Source organism: Bufo gargarizans, chromosome 4, assembly GCF_014858855.1.
Source record: "Bufo gargarizans isolate SCDJY-AF-19 chromosome 4, ASM1485885v1, whole genome shotgun sequence".
Taxonomy (NCBI): Eukaryota; Metazoa; Chordata; class Amphibia; order Anura; family Bufonidae; genus Bufo; species Bufo gargarizans.
In genome coordinates, this window is record NC_058083.1 from 363,780,359 (window position 1) to 363,805,146 (window position 24,788).

General features: G+C 44.4%; 1 protein-coding gene across 1 annotated transcript in view; it reads right to left on the minus strand.

Annotated features, from left to right (window-relative positions):
• The window catches only part of PDCD2 (programmed cell death 2), a 53,090-nt gene extending 28,515 nt beyond the window's left edge, over positions 1-24,575 (minus strand). Inside the window, exons 1-5 of the mRNA XM_044290353.1 lie at positions 24,252-24,575; positions 16,433-16,678; positions 14,923-15,084; positions 13,725-13,846; positions 11,868-11,981 (exon numbers count right to left, since the gene is read on the minus strand). Of these exons, the coding sequence (XP_044146288.1) occupies positions 11,868-11,981; positions 13,725-13,846; positions 14,923-15,084; positions 16,433-16,678; positions 24,252-24,540 (933 nt within the window). The 5' untranslated portion in view covers positions 24,541-24,575. The remainder of the gene's footprint in view (positions 1-11,867; positions 11,982-13,724; positions 13,847-14,922; positions 15,085-16,432; positions 16,679-24,251) is intronic.
• Positions 24,576-24,788: the final 213 nt, after the last annotated feature.

Below are 24,788 nucleotides of genomic sequence, written 5' to 3' on the forward strand. Positions count from 1 at the left end.
AATGGAGCTTTCATTTGGTGGTATTTTATTGCTGCTGACATTTTTACTTTTTTTGTTATTAATCAAAATGTAACGATTTTTTTGCAAAAAAATGACATTTTTCACTTTCAGCTGTGAAATTTTGCAAAAAAAACGACATCCATATATAAATTTTTCGCTAAATTTATAGTTCTACATGTCTTTGATAAAAAAAAAATGTTTGGGCAAAAAAAAAATGGTTTGGGTAAAAGTTAGAGCGTTTACAAACTATGGTACAAAAATGTGAATTTCCGCTTTTTGAAACGGCTCTGATTTTCTGAGCACCTGTCATGTTTCCTGAGGTTCTACAATGCCCAAACAGTAGAAAAACCCCACAAATGACCCCATTTCGGAAAGTAGACACCCTAAGGTATTCGCTGATGGGCATAGTGAGTTCATAGAACTTTTTATTTTTTGTCACAAGTTAGCGGAAAATGATGATGATTTTTTATTTTTATTTTTTTCTTACAAAGTCTCATATTCCACTAACTTGCGACAAAAAATAAAAAATTCTAGGAACTCACCATGCCCCTCACAGAATACCTTGGGGTGTCTTCTTTCCAAAATGGGGTCACTTGTGGGGTAGTTATACTGCCCTGGCAATTTAGGGGCCCAAATGTGTGAGAAGAACTTTGCAATCAAAATGTGTAAGAAATGACCGGTGAAATCCGAAAGGTGCACTTTGGAATATGCGCCCCTTTGCCCACCTTGGCAGCAAAAAAGTGTCACACATGTGGTATCGCCGTACTCAGGAGAAGTTGGGGAATGTGTTTTGGGGTGTCATTTTACATATACCCATGCTGGGTGAGAGAAATATCTTGGCAAAAGACAACTTTTCCCATTTTTTTATACAAAGTTGGCATTTGACCAAGATATTTTTCTCACCCAGCATGGGTATATGTAAAATGACACCCCAAAACACATTCCCCAACTTCTCCTGAGTACGGCGATACCAGATGTGTCACACTTTTTTGCTGCCAAGGTGGGCAAAGGGGCACACATTCCAAAGTGCACCTTTCGGATTTTGCAGGGCATTTTTTACACATTTTGATTGCAAAGTTCTTCTCACACATTTGGGCCCCTAAATTGCCAGGGCAGTATAACTACGCCACAAGTGACCCCATTTTGGAAAGAAGACACCCTAAGGTATTCCGTGAGGGGCATGGCGAGTTCCTAGAATTTTTTATTTTTTGTCACAAGTTAGCGGAAAATGATGATTTTTTTTTTTTTCTCTTTTTTCCTTACAAAGTCTCATATTCCACTAAATTGTGACAAAAAATAAAAAATTCTAGGAACTCGCCGTGCCCCCCACGGAATACCTTGGGGTGTCTTCTTTCCAAAATGGGGTCACTTGTGGCGTAGTTATACTGCCCTGGCAATTTAGGGGCCCAAATGTGTAAGAAGTACCTTGAAATCAAAATGTGTAAAAAATGGCCTGCGAAATCCGAAAGGTGCCCCTTTGCCCACCTTGGCTGCAAAAAAGTGTGACACATCTGGTATCGCCGTACTCTGGAGAAGTTGGGGAATGTGTTTTGGGGTGTCATTTTACATATACCCATGCTGGGTGAGAGAAATATCTTGGCAAAAGACAACTTTTCCCATTTTTTTATACAAAGTTGGCATTTGACCAAGATATTTTTCTCACCCAGCATGGGTATATGTAAAATGACACCCCAAAACACATTCCCCAACTTCTCCTGAGTACGGCGATACCACATGTGTGACACTTTTTTGCAGCCTAGATGCGCAAAGGGGCCCAAATTCCTTTTAGGAGGGCATTTTTAGACATTTGGATCCCAGACTTCTTCTCACACTTTCGGGCCCCTAAAAAGCCAGGGCAGTATAAATACCCCACATGTGACCCCACTTTGGAAAGAAGACACCCCAAGGTATTCAATGAGGGGCATGGCGAGTACCTAGAATTTTTTATTTTTTTGCATAAGTTAGCGGATATTGATTTTTTTTGTTTTTTTTCTCACAAAGTCTCACTTTCCGCTAACTTAGGACAAAAATTTCAATCTTTCATGGACTCAATATGCCCCTCACGGAATACCTTGGGGTGTCTTCTTTCCGAAATGGGGTCACATGTGGGGTATTTATACTGCCCTGGCTTTTTAGGGGCCCTAAAGCGTGAGAAGTCTGGAATATAAATGTCTAAAAATGTTTACGCATTTGGATTCCGTGAGGGGTATGGTGCGTCCATGTGAGATTTTATTTTTTGACACAAGTTAGTGGAATATGAGACTTTGTAAGAAAAAACAAAAACAAACAAAAAATGTCCGCTAACTTGTGCCAAAAAAAATGGCTGAATGGAGCCTTACCAGGGGGGGAGTGATCAATGACAGGGGGGTGATCAATGACAGGGGGGTGATCAATGACAGGGGGGTGATCACCCATATAGACTCCCTGATCACCCCCCTGTAAGGCTCCATTCAGACGTCCGCATGATTTTTACGGATCCATGGATACATGGATCGGATCCACAGAACGCATGCGGACGTCTGAATGGAGCCTTACAGGGGGGTTATCAATGACAGGGGGTGATCAGGGTAATCAGGGTGATCACCCCCCTGTCACTGATCACCCCCCCTGTAAGGCTCCATTCAGACATCCGCATGATTTTTTACGGATCCATGGATCCATGGATCGGATCCACAAAACGCATGCGGACGTCTGAATGGAGCCTTACAGGGGGGTTATCAATGACAGGGGGTGATCAGGGTAATCACCCCCCTGTCACTGATCACCCCCCCTGTAAGGCTCCATTCAGACATCCGCATGATTTTTTACGGATCCATGGATACATGGATCGGATCCACAGAACGCATGCGGACGTCTGAATGGAGCCTTACAGGGGGGTTATCAATGACAGGGGGTGATCAGGGTAATCAGGGTGATCACCCCCCTGTCACTGATCACCCCCCCTGTAAGGCTCCATTCAGACGTTCGCATGATTTTTACGGATCCATGGATACATGGATCGGATCCGTAAAAATCATGCGGACGTCTGAATGGAGCCTTACAGGGGGGTGATCAATGACAGCGGGGTGATCAATGACAGGGGGTGATCAGGGAGTGTATATGGGTGATCACCCGCCTGTCATTGATCACCCCCCTGTAAGGCTCCATTCAGACGTCCGCATGATTTTTACGGATCCATGGATACATGGATCGGATCCGTAAAAATCATGCGGACGTCTGAATGGAGCCTTACAGGGGGGTGATCAATGACAGGGGGGTGATCAATGACAGGGGGTGATCAGGGAGTGTATATGGGTGATCACCCGCCTGTCATTGATCACCCCCCTGTAAGGCTCCATTCAGACGTCCGCATGATTTTTACGGATCCATGGATACATGGATCGGATCCGTAAAAATCATGCGGACGTCTGAATGGAGCCTGACAGGGCGGTGATCAATGACAGGGGGTGATCAGGGAGTGTATATGGGTGATCACCCGCCTGTCATTGATCACCCCCCTGTAAGGCTCCATTCAGACGTCCGCATGATTTTTACGGATCCATGGATACATGGATCGGATCCGTAAAAATCATGCGGATGTCTGAACGGAGCCTGACAGGGGGGTGATCAATGACAGGGCGGTGATCAATGACAGGGGGGTGATCAGGGAGTTTATATGGGGTGATCAGGGGTTTATAAGTGACGGGGGGAGGGGGGGGGGTGGGGGGTGTAGTGTAGTGTAGTGTGGTGTTTGGTGGGACTGTACTGACCTACCTGTGTCCTCTGGTGGTCGATCCTAACAAAAGGGACCACCAGAGGACCAGGTAGGAGGTATATTAGACGCTGTTATGAAAACAGCGTCTAATATACCTGTTAGGGGTTAAAAAATTCGGATCTCCAGCCTGGAGATCCACTCGCTTACCTTCTGTTCCTGTGAGCGCGCGCGCCTGTGCGCGTTCACAGGAAATCTCGCGTCTCGCGAGAAGACGCGTATATGCGTCCAGGAGGAATAAAGCAACCACCTCCCGGACGCATATACGCGTACGGCGGTCGGGAGGTGGTTAAGATTCAACAATGTAAAATATGATTTTTTGCCATTTTTCAAGTGGTCTTAAACTTTTGATCAGGACTGTACCATTTGGCATGTGTGTGAATTTTTTATCACATTTTATTTAAAAAATTTGAGTAAGAAGAGATGAAAAAATGGCAAATTGGCCATTTAGACTATTTTCCGTTACGCCATTTGCCGTATTGGAAAAATATTTTTATATTTTAATAGTATGGGTGTTTTCGGTCGCGGTGATGCCTGTGATCTTTATATTTTTTTGTTATTTATTTTTTTATTCTACAGAAAGGGGGGGTGATTTAAACTTTCATATATTTAATTTTTTTAAACTTTTTTGATTTTGAAGCTCGTATTTGCTCCTACAAAATTATTATTATTTTTTAAATTCTGAACAATCATGGATCTTTTAGACACTATTTGTAGAGCATTGCTCATTTCTTATGTTGGCCAAAATAAGAATTGCAGCTTAACCGCTACAGGACCGCCATACGCAGGATTGCGTCCTGCCGGCGGCCCTGTTCTTCTGGGAGGACGCATATACGCGTCCTCTCGCGATACCCGAGATTTCCTGTGAACGCGGAATGTGTGCCCCTTTGCCCACCTAGGCGGCAAAAAAGTGTCATACATCTGGTATCGCCGTACTCAGGAGAAGTTGGGGAATGTTTTGGGGTGTCGTGTTTTGTACGGGAATGTGTTTTGTACGGGCCCGAAAGCGTGAGAAGAAGTCTGGGATCCAAATGTCTAAAAATGCCCTCCTAAAAGGAATTTGGGCCGCTTTGCGCATCTAGGCTGCATAAAGTTGTCACACATGTGGTATCGCCGTACTCAGGAGAAGTTGGGGAATGTGTTTTGGGGTGTCACTTTACATATACCCATGCTGGGTGAGATAAATATCTTGGTCAAATGCCAACTTTGTATAAAGAAAATTGGAAAATTTGTCTTTTGCCAAGATATTTCTCTCACCCAGCATGGGTATATGTAAAATGACACCCCAAAACACATTCCCCAACTTCTCCTGAGTATGGCGATACCAGATGTGTGACACTTTTTTGCAGCCTAGGTGGGCAAAGGGACCCACATTCCAAAGTGCACCTTTCGGATTTCACCGGTCATTTTTTACAGATTTTGATTGCAAACTTCTTCTCACGCATTTGGGCCCCTAAATTGCCTGGGCAGTATAACTACGCCACAAGTGACCCCATTTTGGAAAGAAGACACCCCAAGGTATTCCGTGAGGGGCATGGCGAGTTCCTAGAATTTTTTCTTTTTTGTCGCAAGTTAGTGGAATATGAGACTTTGTAAGAAAAAAAATATATATATCATCATTTTCCGCTAACTTGTGACAAAAAATAAAAAGTTCTATGAACTCACTATGCCCATCAGCGAATACCTTAGGGTGTCTACTTTTCCGAAATGGGGTAATTTGTGGGGTGTTTGTACTGTCTGGGCATTGTAGAACCTCAGGAAACATGACAGGTGCTCAGAAAGTCAGAGCTGCTTCAAAAAGCAGAAATTCAAATTTTTGTACCATAGTTTGTAAACGCTATAACTTTTACCCAAACCATTTATCCATGGATGTGTTTTTTTTTTTTGCAAAATTTTACAGCTGAAAGTGAAAAATTTCATTTTATTGCAAAAATGATGATTACACTTACCGGTATTCGGATTTTCCAGACCCCACGACAGCACCATAGAGAGAGGGATCCACCCCCAGGGACAGGAAACCTACAGAAATAAAAGGGTGGAGCCTCTCTTCCCATTCAGTGGATTACAGAGCAAGATAGGGACTCCTACACCATTGGTTAATCCAGACAGAACATCATAAGCTTATAAATTGTGCAAGACCAAGAAAATTCTAAATATAACTATATATATATATATATATATATATATATATATATATATATATATATATATATATATATATACACACACACACATATACATACATACATACATATACACACACACTTTTTTTTTTTTTTAAAAACATCACCAGGGTGGGAATTAGGAAGGGTGCTGTAGTGGGGGTCTGGAAAATCCGATTACCGGTAAATGTAATCATCATTTTTCCCATCCTCCACGACAGCACCATAGAGAGAATTACAGAGAAATTCCCAAAGGAAAGATCAGAAGAGGAGAGTAAATACAAACGGTAGTGACGGAAAAAGGTAGAAGGTGAAGACCACGTGGCTGCCTTACAAATCTGTTCAATGGAAGCCCGCGACCCTTCCGCCCACGAAGTGGAAACCGAACGTGTAGAGTGAGCCTTCACCGAAAGAGGAGGAGACAGGCCCTCCTCCAAGTAAGACTGAATAATGGCCAGTCTAAGCCATCTGGACAAGGTACTTTTGGTAGCCTTCTTCCCTTTATTTGATCCGGAAAAGAGAACAAACAAAGCAGAAGACTTTCTCCATCCTTCCGTAACTTTGAGATACTGTAACAAGCATCTCCGTACATCTAGCGTATGAAACACAATCTCTCCCGCATTTTTTGGATGGTCACAAAAGGAAGGGAGAACAATCTCCTGTGATCTGTGAAATTTAGAAGACACCTTGGGAGAAAAGGCCGGATCAGGTAGAATAGTAACTCTATCATCAAGAATTACAGTAAAAGGGGGATTGATGGAAATGGCCTGCAGCTCGCTAATCCTTCTAGCCGTAGTAAGGGCCACTAACAAAACTAGCTTGAGAGTAAGAAACTTAATACCTACTGAATCAATGGGTTCGAAGGGTGCTTTGGTAAGGGAATTAGGAACTAAATTAAGATCCCACGGGGGCACCCTAGGGGAAGAGACTGGTGTCATCCTATCTACCGCCTTGAAAAATCTAACAATCCATGGATTCATGGCAAAATTTTGATCAAAAAGGGCAGATAAAGCAGAGACCTGCACTTTAAGCGTACTTTTAGCGAGACCTAAGGAAAGACCCTTCTGCAAAAATTCCAGAACCTGGGATATAGGGACACGTTCTGGCAAATGCTTAGGGTTGAGTTTACTGAACTCAATAAACTTCTTCCAAGTCCTCGCGTAGATTGAAACCGTTACAGGTTTTCTACTTTTTAGTAAGGTCGTGATGAGTTCCTGAGTAAAATCTTTTTTAACTAATAGGCTCCGCTCAAATTCCATGCAGTCAGATGGAGACCAGCTGCTGCCGGATGGAAGACCGGACCCTGAGACAGTAGATCCGGTAGATCTGGTAGGATCCAGGGGTCCGAAATAGACATGGTTCGGAGCAGCGTGAACCACGCCCTCTTGGGCCAATAGGGGGCAATCAGGATGACCCTTGCTCTGTCTATCCTGATCTTTTTTAGAACTGCTGGGATCAACTGGAAGGGGGGGAAAGGCATATGCCAGAGGGAAGTTCCACTTCAGGAGAAACGCATCCACCTCATAGGGGGATTCTCTTGGATTTAGAGAACAAAAGATTTCTACTTTCTTGTTCAGGCTCGTACTGAAAAGATCTATAGTTGGCGTGCCCCATGACCTGCAGATCCTGGAAAATATTGAGGCGTTGAGGGACCATTCCCCCTGTCTTAAGCGGTATCTGCTGAGAAAATCCGCCTGAATATTCTCTTTCCCTTTTATGTGGAGAGCCGAAACGTGACTGACTTGTCTCTCCAATAATGTTAACAATCTCCCAGCTTCCCACCGTAGGGATACCGACCTTGTCCCCCCCTGGTGATTTACATATGCTACTGTCGTCTGATTGTCTGACAGAATTCTCACATGGCCTGTGCCAAGAAGGGCTAAGGAAGCTTTCACTGCCAGTCTGACTGCCACTAACTCTTTCCGGTTGGAGGAAAATACCTTCTGAGCTGGGGACCATAGACCTTGGAAGTTGTATCCCAGCACATGAGCCCCCCACCCCCAGGGGCTTGCGTCTGTGGTCAGGACAATAGGATCCGGGTAGGACCATGGAATTCCCTGAAATCAGATTGTCTCTGACCAGCCACCAGGATAAGCTTTTCTTGGTTGTGTCTGAAATTCTTATTCGGACATCTAGCTTTCCTCCGTGTCTTTTGAAGGCTGTCAAAACTTCCGACTGTAGCTGTCGGGAGTGAAGCCGAGCCCATTCTACCGCCGGGTTGCAGGAATTCAGAGAGGCTAGTACCGACATAGCCTTCCGAAGAGTCAGGGAGGTGGAAGAGAGGGATTCTATTTGACTCCAGACCTTTGCGATTTTTTTCTTCTGGGAGATACGTTCTTTGAGTCTCGGAGTTCAACACTAGGCCCAGGAATTTCTGCACTTTTAGCAGTATCAATCTGGATTTTTTGTAATTTATTATCCATCCCAGATCCTGGAAGGTCTGAAGGATAGACTGAACATTCTGTTCGCAGACCCGTAAAGAATCTGCAATAACTAAAAAATCGTCTAGATATGGGACTATCAAAATATTCTTTATCCTCATGAACGACACCATCTCTGCCACCACTTTCGTAAAAATCCTTGGTGCCATGGCAGCGCCTGGAACTGATATTGTCTGATCTGACCTTCTATCTGAATCGCCACTCTCAGGAACTTCTGAAACCTCTGGTGCATCGGTATGTGAAAATAGGCGTCCTTTAAATCCAACACTGCAATGAAACGATGAGGAAAAATAAGCTGAATCGTATTCCTCACCGTCTCCATCTTGAATTTTCTGAAGACCAGAAATTTGTTTAAATCCCTGAGATTGATGATAGTCCTGAAAGTGCCGTCTGGTTTTGGAACTAAAAACAGGTGGGAGAAAAAAATCTTCGGACAGTTCTTCCTGCGGAACGGGAATCAAGACATTTTTCCTGATAAGGTCCAAAACTTCTTTTATTATAGGAAAGGAACCTCTTACACAAATACTTTTTGTAATAATAAATCTTTGCGGAGGCAAAGAGATGAATTCTGGCTTTAGACCTGAACGGATTATGTCCAGGACCCAAGGACCTGCAACCCTTTCCCAAGATGCCTGGAAGAACTTCAGTCTTCCTCCCACCTCTAACCTGGCGTCATTGTGGGGTCTGTTTCTTGCTAGTAGAGGAGGAGTCTCCAAATAAGAATCCTTTCCCCCCTGAATTCCTGGATCTAAATCTCTGATCTTTATCTCGGCCAGACTTCCTACTGGTATTACCTCTGAAGGGACAAAAGGACTGCCTATTTCTGGGACCGAAAACTGAAGCAGGGCCAGGGGCCAGAAATCTTTTCTTTCTATCTGCCGCCTTTTCTAAAAGGTCGTCTAGCTCAGGCCCAAACAAAAATTCTCCCTGGCAGGGGATATTACATAATCTTTGTTTAGAAGCCAAAATCACCCCCCACTCCAACTCTTCAACCAAAGGGCCCTCCGTGCCGAATTGGTGAGGGAAGCTGACTGAGCACTGAACTTAATGGAATCGACCGATGCATCTGTCAAGAAGTCGGCCGCTTTTTGTAGGGTTGGAAAGGAAGACAAGATCTGATCCCTAGGGGTTCTATCTTTTAATTGCCCCACCAACTGTTGTAACCAGAAGGATAAGGTCCTAGCCGTGACCGTAGCAGCTATGGCTGGGCAAAAGGCTAAGGTAGAGGCCTCCCAGGTACCACTAAGAAAGGTTTCAGCCTTCTTGTCTAAAGGCTCCTTAAGCATCCCAGTATCCTCAAAAGGGGAGAGAGGATTTTTTCGATGCTTTAGAGATGGCGACATCAATTTTAGGGGCTTTCCCCCAAGAGGAGGAAGCTACTTCTTCAAATGGGTATTTACGTTTGAAGGCCCTAGAGGCAAATACCCTCTTGCCCGGCTTTTTCCATTCCCTCTGAATGCGACATGATGCTGGCGTGTACAGGAAAACAGCGACCCTTCTTTTCCTGTAACCCTTCAAACAAGGAGTCAGCTACGGATTTATCCTCTTTAACGTCTTCAATGTTCATGGTGGACCTATCCACTGAAGGCCTCCTACATTGTCTGGCTTCAGACCGTCCTGTATAGGCTCAAGGATCGGCCTTCCAGCATCTCCTTAAATAACCAGGAGGGACCAAGGGCGTCCGGCTTCCCAGTTCCGGAAGCACCGATGTGTGTTCCACCTGAATCCGGAAGTGCGCCCTGCTCGGCGCGCTCCAGAAGTGCGTCATCATACTTACCGGGCACCGGAAGTGCGTCACCCGCTCGCCGCGTCGGACACACATGGAAGCGCTGCGCAGCTCCAATACAAGGTTAAGTGGTAGAGCCCCTGAACCCGAGGATAGCCACCTAACTGCGCCATCATAAGGCGCCTCCCATGGAGCAGAGCTCTCCTTGAGAGATAACCCTCATGCCTGCCGCAGGATACGGAGGCCCCCTGGAGCACCTCCGCATCCTAGGGTCCTGACAGCCTGCCCAGCAGCGCGATGGACCCCGGCAGCAAAACAGTTAGCCCTCTAGGAACGCCTAGGAAGCAAGACCAACGGTAAGACCTGAAAAGGAAACTGTAGGTCTCCCACTCTAGGGACAGGAAACCACTGAATGGGAAGAGAGGCTCCACCCTTTTATTTCTGTAGGTTTCCTGTCCCTGGGGGTGGATCCCTCTCTCTATGGTGCTGTCGTGGGGGAGGGGAAAAAAAATAGTTAAATTTTGATTAATAACAAAAAAAGTAAAAAATGTCAGCAGCAATGAAATACCACCAAATGAAAGCTCTATTAGTGAGAAGAAAAGGAGGTAAAATTCATTTGGGTGGTAAGTTGCATGACCGAGCCATAAACGGTGAAAGTAGTGTAGTGCAGAAGTGTAAAAAGTGGCCTGGTCATTAAGGGGGTTTCAGCTAGCGGGGTTGAAGTGGTTAAAGGGAACCTGTCACCTCTACTATGCTACCCTCACTGAGTGTTTCTAAAATGTTCATTGTGTTACCCTAAACATATAAATTAAACTTTTAATTTCATTTGCAGATGAATTCAATAAGTATTATGCCTTTTTGTACTTCCCGCCTTTTATGCAAATTGTGTGACCAGAGAAAAGTAATTTTTAAGCTCTGACTCATCTCAGGTTAATTTTCATATGTATCAAATCGTTTTTGTTTTTTTTCCCCCCCAATAAAAGCACACAAAGCTGAGGGGACTGGGTATTGCAGATGTGCTAGCGGCCATCTAGCAATCCATGTCCTCAGAGATATACCCAAAATCCAGGTGACAGGTTCCCTTTAAATATTCTGAGTCTCTTCAGAGAGAACCAGCGCATTGAAATCAATTCCCAGCATCCTCATTCGCCGCAGAGGATGCCGATAAGAAGCCTGGATGCGAGAGCTTCCGTGTTTTTCCACTCTTTAGGCTCCATTCACACGTCCGCAATGTGTTTTGCGGATACACGGAGACACGGATCCGCAAAACACGGAAAGCGGCAATGTGCGGACCGCACATTGCCGACATAATAGAATATGCCTGTTCTTGTCCGCTATTGCGGACAAGAATAGGACATGTTCTATTTTTTTGCGGAAACGGAAGCACGGATGCGGAAGTGCGGATCCGCAAATGTGAATGCGGACAGCACATTCCGTCCCCATAGAGAATGAATGGGTCCGCACCCCTTCCGCAAAATTGCGGAAAGGATGCGGACCCATTTTGCGGACGTGTGAATGTAGCCTTAGATGCCGTGATCTCACTTGATCACAGCATCTAAAAGGCTTCACTGACTGCAATCTGCATTATTGCCGGTCGTGGTCATTAGGCCATGATGCCTTCTGCACGCTCGAGCAGGGGCCATGTTTGCCTATCGCTCCAGCACCATACATGTACGGCGCTGGTAGCAAATCTGTTTGCAATTGACAACAAGCCCAGTTTCACAGTCACTTTGATAAATAAGGCCCATTTCTTTCAAATTTAGGATCACACATTTCATCTTTCTTACCTGAAATTCAAAAGCCCTTTTGGCTCCACATCCACAGTTAAGGATATCATTTTCTGCTGGAACATTTTGAAGAGAAATCCACAGAGGTTCACCACCTTTGCAGTACCTGAGGACCTATAGAAAAATTCAGCACAAAGCACATTTTTTTTCCCACATAAGGAACCATGAGTAAATGCAAACAAGGAAGTTCTAGATCAACATAAAGTTCATACAAATGCAAACAATACATTTCAAAATTCAACAGGTTCAGTCACTGATCAAACAATGAATGAAATCATAACAGCGTGTAAGCTTGGTTGTTCCATGATCTCCATTAAAGAACAGTAACCAGAGACTTTTTATTCCAGTAAGTTTTCCACATCTGACTGCTACATCACCATCCTCCCATCTGAATCACGCTTTTGGCTCACCAATAGAGCCCATTCCCTTTGTCAAACCATTCAGGCTGTGGTCAAATTTGCATTTTCCATTTCCATAGTCTCCTCTGTTATTGTAGCAGAATAACAAAAATAATGGAAGAGCCAGATCTGGCACCCAGCTGAAACTAACAGCACCAGACAGACCCCATTGACTATAATGGGTTGGATTAGTGTCCATTAGACTCAGTTCACATGGGCTAGATTTCCGCGCAGGTGCAATGCAGGAGGTGAACGCATTGCACCTGCACTGAATCTGGACTCATTCATTTCTATGGGGCTGTGCACATGAGCTGTGATTTTGACATATCACTTATGCGTTGCGTGAAAATAGCAGCATGCTCTATATTTTGCATTTATCATGCCACGCAGGCCTCATAGAAGTGAATGGGGCTGAGTGAAAATCGCAAGCATCCGCAATCAAGTGCGGATGCGGTGCGATTTTCACTCATGGTTGCCAAGATGACAGTCTATTCACTGTATTATTTTCCCTTATAATAGCATTCTTTAATACAGAATGCTTAGTAGGTGGTCAATTAAGGGTTAAAAAATAATTAACGCACCTTTTCCTCTTACTTCTTTAATCATGAGCTGATGGCTAAAGGACCTGTGGTTAAGTCAGATCACATGGTCCATCACCACGGTGATTGACCATGTGATATGACATCACCACAGGTCCTTTAGCCGTCAGCTCATGATTAAAGAAGTAAGAAGAGACCGGCAGCTACGCGATCAAGAGGAGAAGGTGAGTTAATTATTTTTTAACCCTCAATTGACCACCTACTAAGCATTCTGTATTAAAGAATGCTATTATTTTCCCTTATAACCATGTTATAAGGGAAAATAATAACATCTACACAACACCGAACCCAAACCTGAACTTCAGTGAAGAAGTTCGGGTCTGGGTACCACAGTCAGTTTTTTATCACGCGAGTGCAAAAGGCTTTGTTCACATCACCATTCAGCCTTTCTGTTCTCCTGCTCTGTTTAGAAGCAAAAGAACGGAAAGTAAGGATTCGGTACATAACTGAGCCGAACGGAACCTAAGGACCCCAAAGACTATAATGCACTGCATGCACTACTTAGGTTTCCGCTCAGAAGATGATTTTGGAGCGGAGACCAAACGGACCCCAGGAGAACGGAAAGTCTGAACAGTGATGTGAACGAAGCCTTAAAAGGGGTTTTCCAAGAACACCGACTATCAAGGGAAGGCACCTAGTCTGCATCACCTTCTGAAAGATTCATCTCTACCTGCTCCCCACTCCGGTTCTGCGCTCTGGCTCCTGTTCCTCCATCTGCAGGCAGAGGTACAGACATGGCCACTTGGGTCACTACAGAGGATTGGGCCTTCCCTTGATAGTTAATAGTGGCTTAAAAGGGTTTTCTAGAATATTATATATGATTAGATAGTTTTAGGATCCTTTAGGTTAGCATAGAATACCTGCTCAGGTTCAATTGAAATCCGCTTTTTGAACCTGCTAAAAGCCTTGTCTTCTTCACTCTCATGCTTTGCAATTGCATTCAATTCATCTTCATTTAACTTCAATTCGTCCATAGAAGATTCTGAAAGAAAAAAAATCACAGTGCTGTATAACATAACAGATCTTCACCCAGCAAAACAGCCATGCAAGATTCCCTCTCACTATGACATGCCAGAAGTTTGTAAAAATGGTAGATACCCCTTAATGCCACTTTCACACTGTTGTATTACAGTCAGTATTTTGTTGCAGTATCTAAGGCTTAAGCAAGAGTGGAACATACACAGAGAAATAATATCATTGAAAGTTTTGTACCTCTTATGGATCCACTCCTGGTTTTGGCTTACAAATACAGACAAAATACTGGCATGTGAATAGGGCCTTTTTTTTTTTTTTTTTTTTTTTTTTACTAAACTGCCTTATTCTAGAGCCCATAAAGGATATTGTCTTCACTGTACAAACATGCTGATATGATGCTAAGTAGCTTACTCCGCAATGCACAATTCCCCCCTCCTCCTTCCTGCTGTCTCTGAAACTGAGAATGGGGGGGGGGGGGGGGGCAGATGAGGTGGTTAGTGGGCCAACAGTAGCCAGGTGCAGTGTCAGAAGCAGAATCACAGACAGCTATTGTGCAGGAGCTGCGCAGACTCTACACCAGCAAAATGTGGAGCATAGTCAGGTTGTGCGACTGCTCCATACTTCCATCCTGCTGACGTATAGTTATATTAGGAGTTGTAAACCGGTTAACGGAGTTATCCAACCCCTATAATGACCCCCCCTAATATAGACTATACTTACCCTGTCCTCTGCAAGGCCGCTGCTGCATCTTCCCATTGCGCAGATCAAAACATCTGGCGATGGGGGAAGCAAATAGCAGGTAGCGATGGGAACGAGCCTCCCTATCGTCACCAGGATGTTAGGGAGACTCGTCCCTAGAGATGCAGCAGCGGGGATCAGGAGTGACGTGGTGCCGGGGAGCAGGGTCATTATAGAGGTTGGATGACCCCTTAAGGATCACACCAATCGCATGCCTCGCCCTCCGCAAGTAATTCTACAGGCTAAACCACTGTACCCCCTTCAATCACAGTTGTGTGCCATCAGTACTTCACTTAAAAAGACATTCACATGAAAAGTAAAGTCCTTTAAGAACGCCTGCTTTACCAAGATTTGATGACGAATTTAATGTCGATGACTCCATATCCATTTGACTCATTGTGGAATCATCATCCAGACTTGCATCAGAATCCAGCTCTTCTGCTTCTGTAAGAAGCTCATATTCTGGAAATAAAAATCCATGATCTGCAACCTCAACTCGGTGTGCATCTGGAAAGAGATGAATACTGTTACATTTTAAAATCACTGCAAGAGCACTCCTAGGCTATGTGCTCCCAGTGTCTACATCCTAAATGGGCGTCTCCTTTCTTTTCTTTGGAGGAAAATAAAAATAAACCCAAATATTCACTTTGTATTAAGGTGACTTTTGGCCTTTTGTTCTGATGCTCCATGAGTCAGACTGGAGGTGTAGACTAGAGGGGCCAGTAGAACAGCCACTTGTTATATTACACATTCCCTACTGCATCCACAGTGGCTTCTTTGTGAGACAAACCCTTTAATATCTTTTCTAAGCTGGTTCTACAGGTCACTTGAGGTTAGTGACAGACATCCTTCTCAAAGAATAGAAAAGAGCTCCCCCTAAAGAGTTTTATTGCCTAAAATGTATGATAAGTTGGGGTCCTTAACCACCTCATCCCCCTTAATGACCAGACCACTTTTTACAATTCTGCACTACACTATTTTCACTGTTTATTGCTCGGTCATACAACTTACCACCCAAATGAATTTTACCTCCTTTTCTTCTCACTAATGGAGCTTTCATTTGGTGGTATTTCATTGCTGCTGAAATTTTTACTTTTTTTGTTATTAATCAAAATTTACAGATTTTTTTGCATAACAATAAAAGCGAGCGGAGGCTGAACGCCGCCAGACTGATGCAGTCTGAGCGGATCCGCATCCATTCAGACTGCATCAGGGCTGGACGGAAGCGTTCTGCTCCGCTCGTGAGCTCCTTCAAACGGAGCTCACGAGCGGACAGCAGAACGCTAGTGTGAAAGTAGCCTAATGGGGTTGAAACAAGTTTCATCAGACTCCCTTTAAGGCCGTTACATGCTGAGATACATTCAAAGGGCTTTAATCAACATTTCACACAAGCGAGTTGTACACTCCAGACTCGGAGCGCGAGTATAACACCGCTCCCACCCTGAACTTCCAGCACTGCTAGGGTCGCATAGCATTATATTGATTTATGATGCTATGTAACCCTTACAGTTCTGGAATGTATTGCATAACACTGACAGCATTAGGTCAGTGTTATCCAATACATTTCAGATCTCCTAGGGTTACATAGCATCATAAATCAATATAATGATATGCGACCCCGGCAGTGCTGGAAGTTCAGGATGTGAGCGGTGTTATACTCGCGCTCTGAGTCTGGAGTGTACAACTCGCTTGTGTGAAATGTTGATTAAAGCCCTTTGAATGTATCTCAGCATGTAACGGCCTAAAAGGGAGTCTGATGAAACTTGTTTCAACCCCATTAAAGCGAATAATAAAACATTATCCTCCCAACTGTAATTCCAATTGTGAAAGATAACAGAGGGCACACACAGCTTACCAAACTGCGGACCACACAGCACCTTGTGCTGCGCCTTCCAGTCCATTAGCTGATGCACTCTGTCACAGTAATTCACTTTATGACATTTCGAGCATGACTTGGGCCCCAGGCAGCCGCATACTCTACAGAGCCGAAGTCCACATTTCAACTGAAAGCTTGTAAAGTATTCTTCAGACTGTGGGTGTGAATCCGGAGGTGGACCGTAAGAGTAAGTATCATTCTTCCTTGGCAGCTGGTTTCTAAACACTAGAAGCAAACATCTACATGAGTTACAATATACAATGATGAACTTTCAAATGCATTACTTAGGGAAAATCTAGCCAAAAATGATCTTCTGACATGTCACATGAAAAATATTCTACAGTTTTAAAACCAGCACCTAAATCTAAACACTTTTGGAATTGAATGTTATTAAAAAGTTTGCATAGCCACTGAGTTTTTAAATAAAATGTATCTGTGTAGCGCCACCTGCTGTTTGTTTTCTATTCTTATTTCTTTGACGTGCTCACTGAGATGGCCGCACATGCTCAGTTTCATCCCTTAGCTGCCGTCTGAGCTGTGACAGGGAGAGCATGGACACACCTCCTGAGCTAGAGCAGAAAAGACACTCCCCACGAGCTGCCAGCTTGATATAAATTAAAACAATGAATGGGGAGATCTCTGGATCCATGTGAGGTACAGGGCGGGTTCTACCTTTGTTAGAAAGAGACTGTCATGTATTATGTGAAGTCTGATTTTCATTTTTTACATTAGTCATGGGAAAACCCCTCTAACCACTTAAACCCCGCTAGCTAAAACCCCCTGCATGACCAGGCCACTTTTTACACTTCTGCACTACACTACTTTCACCGTTTATCGCTCGGTCATGCAACTTACCACCCAAATGAATTTTACCTCCTTTTCTTCTCACTAATAGAGCTTTCATTTGGTGGAATTTTATTGCTGCTGACATTTTTACTTTTTTTGTTATTAATCAAAATGTAACGATTTTTTTGCAAAAAAATGAAATTTTTCACTTTCAGCTGGAAATTTAGCAAAAAAAACCCGACATCCATATATAAATTTTTCGCTAAATTTATTGTTCTACATGTCTTTGATAAAAAAAAAAAAATGTTTGGGCAAAAAAAATAAAATGGTTTGGGTAAAAGTTATAGCGTTTACACACTATGGTACAAAAATGTGAATTTCCGCTTTTTGAAGCAGCTCTCACTTTCTGAGCACCTGTCATGTTTCCTGAGGTTCTACAATGCCCAGACAGTAGAAAAACCCCACAAATGACCCCATTTCGGAAAGTAGACACCCTAAGGCAGGGATGCACAACCTGCGGCCCGGGGGCCACATGCGGCCCTCAATACTATTCTGTGCGGCCCCCAATCATCTGGTAACAGACATGTATGTCTATGTCTTGTGGCTGCTCACATGTATTTTCCCGTTATATGGGAGTCCTGGAAGTGTAACTAGACATTTATGATATATACACTGTATGTTCAATATGCCATAAAAATAGTATTTCAGTTGGTAATACCCCTTTAAGTTTTATTTTCGGCCCTTGAAATTGGTTCAGGTTCACAACGTGGCCCCCAACCAGAAAAGGTTGTGCACCCCTGCCCTAAGGTATTCGCTGATGGGCATAGTGAGTTCATAGAACTTTTTCTTTTTTGTCACAAGTAAGCGGAAAATGATTATTTTAATTTAAATTTTTTTTTTTCTTACAAAGTCTCTAACTTGCGACAAAAAAAATAAATAAAAAATTCTAGGAACTCGCCATGCCCCTCACGGAATACCTTGGGGTGTCTTCTTTCCAAAATGGGGTCACTTGTGGGGTAGTTATACTGCCCTGGCAATTTAGGGGCCCAAATGTGTGAGAAGTACTTTGCAATCAAAATGTGTAAAAAATGGCCTCCGAAAGGTGCACTTTGGAATATGTGCCCCTTTGCCCACCTTGGCTGCAAAAAAGTGTCACACATCTGGTATTGCTGTACTCAGGAGAAGTTGGGGAATGTGTTTTGGGGTGTCATTTTACATATACCCATGCTGGGTGAGAGAAATATCTTGGAAAAAGACAACTTTTCCAATTTTTCTTTTTTTCTCACAAAGTCTCACTTTCCGCTAACTTAGGACAAAAATTTCAATCTTTCATGGACTCAATATGCCCCTCACAGAATACCTTGGGGTGTCTTCTTTCCGAAATGTGGTTACATGTGGGGTATTTATACTGCCCTGGCTTTTTAGGGGCCCTAAAGCGTGAGAAGAAGTCTGGAATATAAATGTCTAAAAATGTTTACGCATTTGGATTCCGTGAGGGGTATGGCGAGTTCATGTGAGATTTTATTTTTTGACACAAGTTAGTGGAATATGAGACTTTGTAAGAAAAAACAAACAAAAAAATATATATATTTCCGCTAACTTGGGCCCAAAAAAATGTCTGAATGGAGCCTTACAGGGGGGGGGGGGGGGGAATCAATGACAGGGGGGTGATCGACCATATATAGACTCCCTGATCACCCCCCTGTCATTGATCACCCCCTGATAAGGCTCCATTCAGACGTCCATATGATTTTTACGGATCCATGGATCGGATCCGCAAAACACATGCGGACGTCTGAATGGAGCCTTACAGGGGGGTGATCAATAAGAGGGGGTGATCAGGGAGTGTATATGGGTGATCACCCCCCTGTAAGGCTCCATTCAGACGTCCGTATGTGTTTTGCGGATCCGATCCATGTATCCGTAAAAATCATACGGACGTCTGAACGGAGCCTTACAGGGGGGTGATCAATGACAGGGGGTGATCAGTGAGTTTATATGGGGTGATCATGGGTGATCAGGGGTTAATAAGTGACAGGGGGGGGTGTAGTGTAGTGTTTGGTGCGACTTTACTGACCTACCTGTATCCTCTGGTGGTCGATCCTAACAAAAGGGACCACCAGAGGACCAGGTAGCAGGTATATTAGACGCTAAAACAGCGTCTAATATACCTGTTAGGGGTTAAAAAAAATCTGATCTCCAGCCTGCCAGCGAGCGATCGCCGCTGGCAGGCTGGAGATCCACTCGCTTACCTTCTGTTCCTGTGAGCGCGCGCGCCTGTGTGCGCTCGCTCACAGGAAATCTCGGCCCTCGCGAGATGACGCGTATATGCGTCACTCTGCGCAGGGCTGCCGCCTCCGGACCGCACATCTGCGTTAGGCGGTCCGGAGGCGGTTAAACAGGTGGTCTGGTCATAGGCCACAAAAAAAAAAAGGCACTCTTTCAAGGGGTTCTCCAGGAATAAATACCTCTAATGCCTGCAGCCTGCCTCTCTGACCACCGCCTTCTCCAAATTTTCTTAAGGCTTATGACATCACGTCCATCGGCCACGAGGTCTAGGCGCAGTTCAGCGCCTTGAAGTGAATGGGGCTGAGCTGGGATACTATGCATAGCTGCTATCAATTGGACGGCGCTGTGCTTGGTGAGCAGAGAGAAGGACTCGGCACTACTGTGAGCGCTGGTGTCTTCTCAAATAACCGATCATTAAGGGTCCTTGGTTTTGGACTCCCGCCGATCAGATACTGATGACCTATCCATAGCTGCTGTATTGCAGGGTGGTCGTAACTAGGGCTTCAGATCCAAGTTCCAAAGTTGATTCGCTCAAAACTTTGTTTTAATACTGTATGGAGGTTCGTCTCCGTACATCATTAAAATGTATGGGCCCTGGCGAGGGAAATTCGCTATCAAAGTCTCACAGGGATTTGGTGAATAACTTCAGGATAAGATTTTTGAATTTGAAAACCATTTTAAAGCTTCGATCCAAAGTCAGCTCAAGTACCGAGGTACCAGCCAGCCGACTTCGGATTCCGGTTTTAACCGCCTCAGCTGCCCTAGCATAAACCCCCTTAATGACCAGACCATTTTTTACAATTCTGCACTACACTACTTTCCCTGTTTATTGCTCGGTCATATAACTTACCACCCAAATTAATTTTACCTCCTTTTCTTCTCACTAATAGAGCTTTCATTTGGTGGTATTTCATTGCTGCTGACATTTTTACATTTTTTTTTTGCTATTAATCGAAATTTACAGATAAAAAAAAAAAGACATTTTTCACTTTGTTTTTTTTTTTTAAAACTACATTTCTATATACATTTTTCTCTAAAAGTATTGTTCTACGTGTCTTTGATTTAAAAAAATGCAATAAGTGTATATTTATTGGTTTGCGCAAAAGTTATAGCGTTTATGGTGCAAAAATGTGAATTTCCGCATTTTGAAGCAGCTCTGACTTTCTGAGCACCTGTCATGTTTCCTGAGGTTCTACAATGCCCAGACAGTACAAACACCCCACAAATGACCCCATTTCAGAAAGTAGACACCCTAATGATGGGCATAGTGAGTTCATAGAACTTTTTATTTTTTTGTCACAAGTTAGCGGAAAATTATGATTTATTTAATTTATTTTTCTTTCCTTACAAAGTCTCATATTCCTCTAACTTGTGACAAAAAATAAAAACTTCCATGAACTCACTATGCCCATCACGAAATACCTTGGGGTGTCTTCTTTCCAAAATGGGGTCACTTGTAGGGTAGTTATACTGCCCTGGCATTTTAGGGGACTAAATGCGTGAGAAGTAGTTTGAAATCCAAATGTGTTAAAAATGCCCTGTAAAATCCTAAAGGTGCTCTTTAGAATTTGGGCCCCCTTGCGCATCTTGGCTGCAAAAAAGTGTCACACATGTGGCATCGCCGTACTCAGAAGAAGTAGGGCAATGTGTTTTGGAGTGTCTTTTTACATGTACCCATGCTGGGTGAGAGAAATATATCTCTCTAAAAAGACAACTTTTCCCATTTTTTTTAATACAAAGTTGTCATTATAGAGAGATATTTCTCTCACTCAGCATGGGTATATGTAAAAGGACACCCCAAAACACATTGCCCAACTTCTCCCGAGTACGGCGATACCATATGTGTGACACTTTTTTGAAGCCTAGGTGCGCAAAGGGGCCCAAATTCCTTTTAGGGGGGCATTTTTAGACATTTGGATTCCAGACTTCTCGCGCTTTAGGGCCCCTAAAATGCCAGGGCAGTATAACTACCCTACATGTGACCCCATTTTGGAAAGAAGACACCCCAAGGTATTCCGTGAGGGGCATGGCAAGTTCATAGAAGTTTTTTTTTTGCCACAAGTTAGCGGAAATTGATATTTTTTTGTTTTTTCTCACAAAGTCTCCCTTTCCGCTAACTTTGAACTTTTTGTCACATCTTTCATGGACTCAATATGCCCCTCAGCGAATACCTTGGGGTGTCTTCTTTCCAAAATGGGGTATTTATACTGCCCTGGCATTTTAGGGGCCCTAAAGCGTGACAAGAAGTCTGGAATATAAATGTCTAAAACATTTTACACATTTGGATTCCGTGAGGGGTATGGCGAGTTCATGCGAGTTTTTATTTTTTGTCACAAGTTAGTGGAATATGAGACTTTGCAAGAAAAAAAGAAAATATATATATAAAAAATCAATTTCCGCTAACTTGTGCCAAAAAAAATGTCTGAAAGGAGGGGGGTGATCAGGGAGTCTATATGGGGTGATCACCACCCTGTCAGGCTCCATTCAGATGTCCGTATGTGTTTTGCGGATCCGCAGTGTCCGTGTTTTGCGGATCCGCAAAACACATACAGACGTCTGAATGGAGGCTTACAGGGGGGTGATCAATGACAGGGGGGTGATCACCTCATATAGACTCCCTGATCACCCCCCTGTAAGGCTCCATTCAGAAGTCCGTATGTGTTTTGCGGATCCGATCCATGGATCCGCAAAACACATACGGACCTCTGAATGGAGCCTTACAGGGGGGTGATCAATGACAGGGGGGGTGAACAGGGAGTCTATATGGGGTGATCAGGGGGTTAATAAGTGACAGGGGGGGGGGGTGTATAGTGTAGTGTAGTGGTGTTTGGTGCTACTTTAGGCTACTTTCACACTAGCGTTCGGGTGTCCGCTTGTAAGCTCAGTTTGAAGGGGCTCACAAGCGGCCCCGAACAGATCCGTAACTGCCCTAATGCATTCTGAGTGGATGCGGATCTGCTCAGAATGCATCAGTCTGGCAGAGCTCAGCCTCCGCTCCGCTCAGCAAGCGGACACCTGCAGCATTCGGGTGTCCGCCTGGCCGTGCGGAGGCAAGCGGACCCGTCCAGACTTACAATGTAAGTCAATGGGGACGGATCCGTTTGAATATGACACACTATGGCTCAATTTTCAAACGGATCCGTCCCCCATAGACTTTCAATGTAAAGTCTGGACGGATCCGTCTGAGGCTACTTGACACTTAGAATTTTTTTTACAATATAATGCAGACGGATCCGTTCTGAACGGATCCACCATCTGCATTATATGAGCGGATCCGTCTCAGATGGATCCGCTCTGAACGCAAGTGTGAAAGTAGCCTTACAGAGCTGCCTGTGTCCTCTGGTGGTCAATCCAAGCAAAAGGGACCACCAGAGGACCAGGTAGCAGGTATATTAGACACTTATCAAAACAGCGTCTAATATACCTTTTAGGGGTTAAAAAAATAAATAAATAACGCATCTACAGCTTGCCAGCGAACGATCGCCACTGGCAGGCTGTAGATCCACTCTCTTACCTGCAGTGCCTGTGTGCGCACGTTCACAGGAAATCTTGCGTCTCGCGAGATGACGCGTAGATGCGCGATTGTGCCTGAGTCAGCCGCCTCAGGAATGTGATCCTGCGTTAGGCGGTCCGGAGGCGGTTAAAATGGTTTTCATTCAAGTTTAAAAATTGAATGCTGAAGTTATTCACCAAATCCCTGTTGGTGATAACGAATTTCAACTTGTACAGCGATAAATCTCTGTTCAGTGTTTAAACCAAGTTTTGACCCAAGCAACTTCCCAAGCAACTTCGGATCTAGGATCCAGAGCTCGCTTCACTCATCACTATTTGTAACCATGGAAACGAGCAGTGTATAATGTGATGGAAAAATGAATCCAGCCAGCAAAGCAGGCAATATGGACAATAACAATACATTAGTAAGTGCCTTGTGCTAACTTTCTCTACATAATAAATACTATTTACTGAAGTGAGACAACCCCTAGATTTTGTGAAATGTATGCCATAGACAGTCGCCTGTTAATGCTACATGGCATACAGTACTGTACATTCTGCAGCAACTACCAGAATAAGAGTCACTTTTAAAGGGGTTGTCCAGTTCCAAGAGGATTAGCTGTCAGCCTGAACAGCTATCAGATGCACATGTTCATCTCCTCTCAGCCCCATCCAGAAAGCAGCTCTGCCCATTAGAGTCAATATAGGTGGCCCATTAGGCCTCGTTCACACTTCAGTGTTTGGTCAGTGATTTCCATCTGTGATTTGTGAGCCAAAACCAGGTGCAACTCTAAACACAGAACAGGAGCAGATCTTTCCCTTCTACCTCATGTCTGTGGAGGCTCCACTTCTGGTTTTGGCTCACAAATCACTGATGGAAATCACTGACCAAACACTGAAGTGTGAACGAGGCCTTAGGCTACTCACGGCCGTGTGTGGTCCGTGATAGATGACAGCCGCAGTTCCTTGACTGGGCCGAGATCTAATGTTGTATGAGGCCTTCTGATGCTGGGGAAGACATGGATTGCACATGTTGAATTTCAACCCTTCCCATCACTACATATCCATGCCCAGCCGAATGCATGGGAGTATCAGGCTGACCGATCAGGTGTCTGCCCAGTTGCAGGGAGACCACCATATGACAGATCTGGCTGGTAGGAGTAGTAACCAATCACTACCAACTAGTCCCTTCAAGCACAGACATGGCAGTGCCATCTTGCCCACTACCTACCTTTATAGCCGCGCCTCTCGCCCACCCGGTGGCACGTGGGGTCCCGGCAGGTGAACAGGAAGACGGTCCGATGAAAGCTGCCAGTACAGGGCGCGTATACCTGGACAAGGAGAGCCAGGGGCTTCATGCAAACTCCGCACTGCAGCCTTTCAGGTCCGGGGACCCCCACTTCACCCAGCCAGGCTGGTCGCCCCCCTACTTTACTGGGGAACTGGGGACTACGCAGCCGCCAAGGTTCGCATTCTTGCACGAAGCCGAGCTCGGTGACAGAAACGGAGGCGGCCATCATGGGGTTTGTAGCGTGGAGCTGTTCCCGGCCACATGACGTCCAGGTCACGTGGTCTGCCCTCAGCGCCAGTGCTCGGGTTACATACATGGCAGGGAACGTGTGGGGGAGCCATCTTCAGCGATGTGGGTGTTTAGGTTGTTCACAATCTGTGAATTTGGTGTCCTATGTCTAATATTAAGTCTCTGGACATTGCTGGATTTTCTAAAACTCAAAATAGGAAATGTGAAGTCTTTTGTGGATCAATTTAC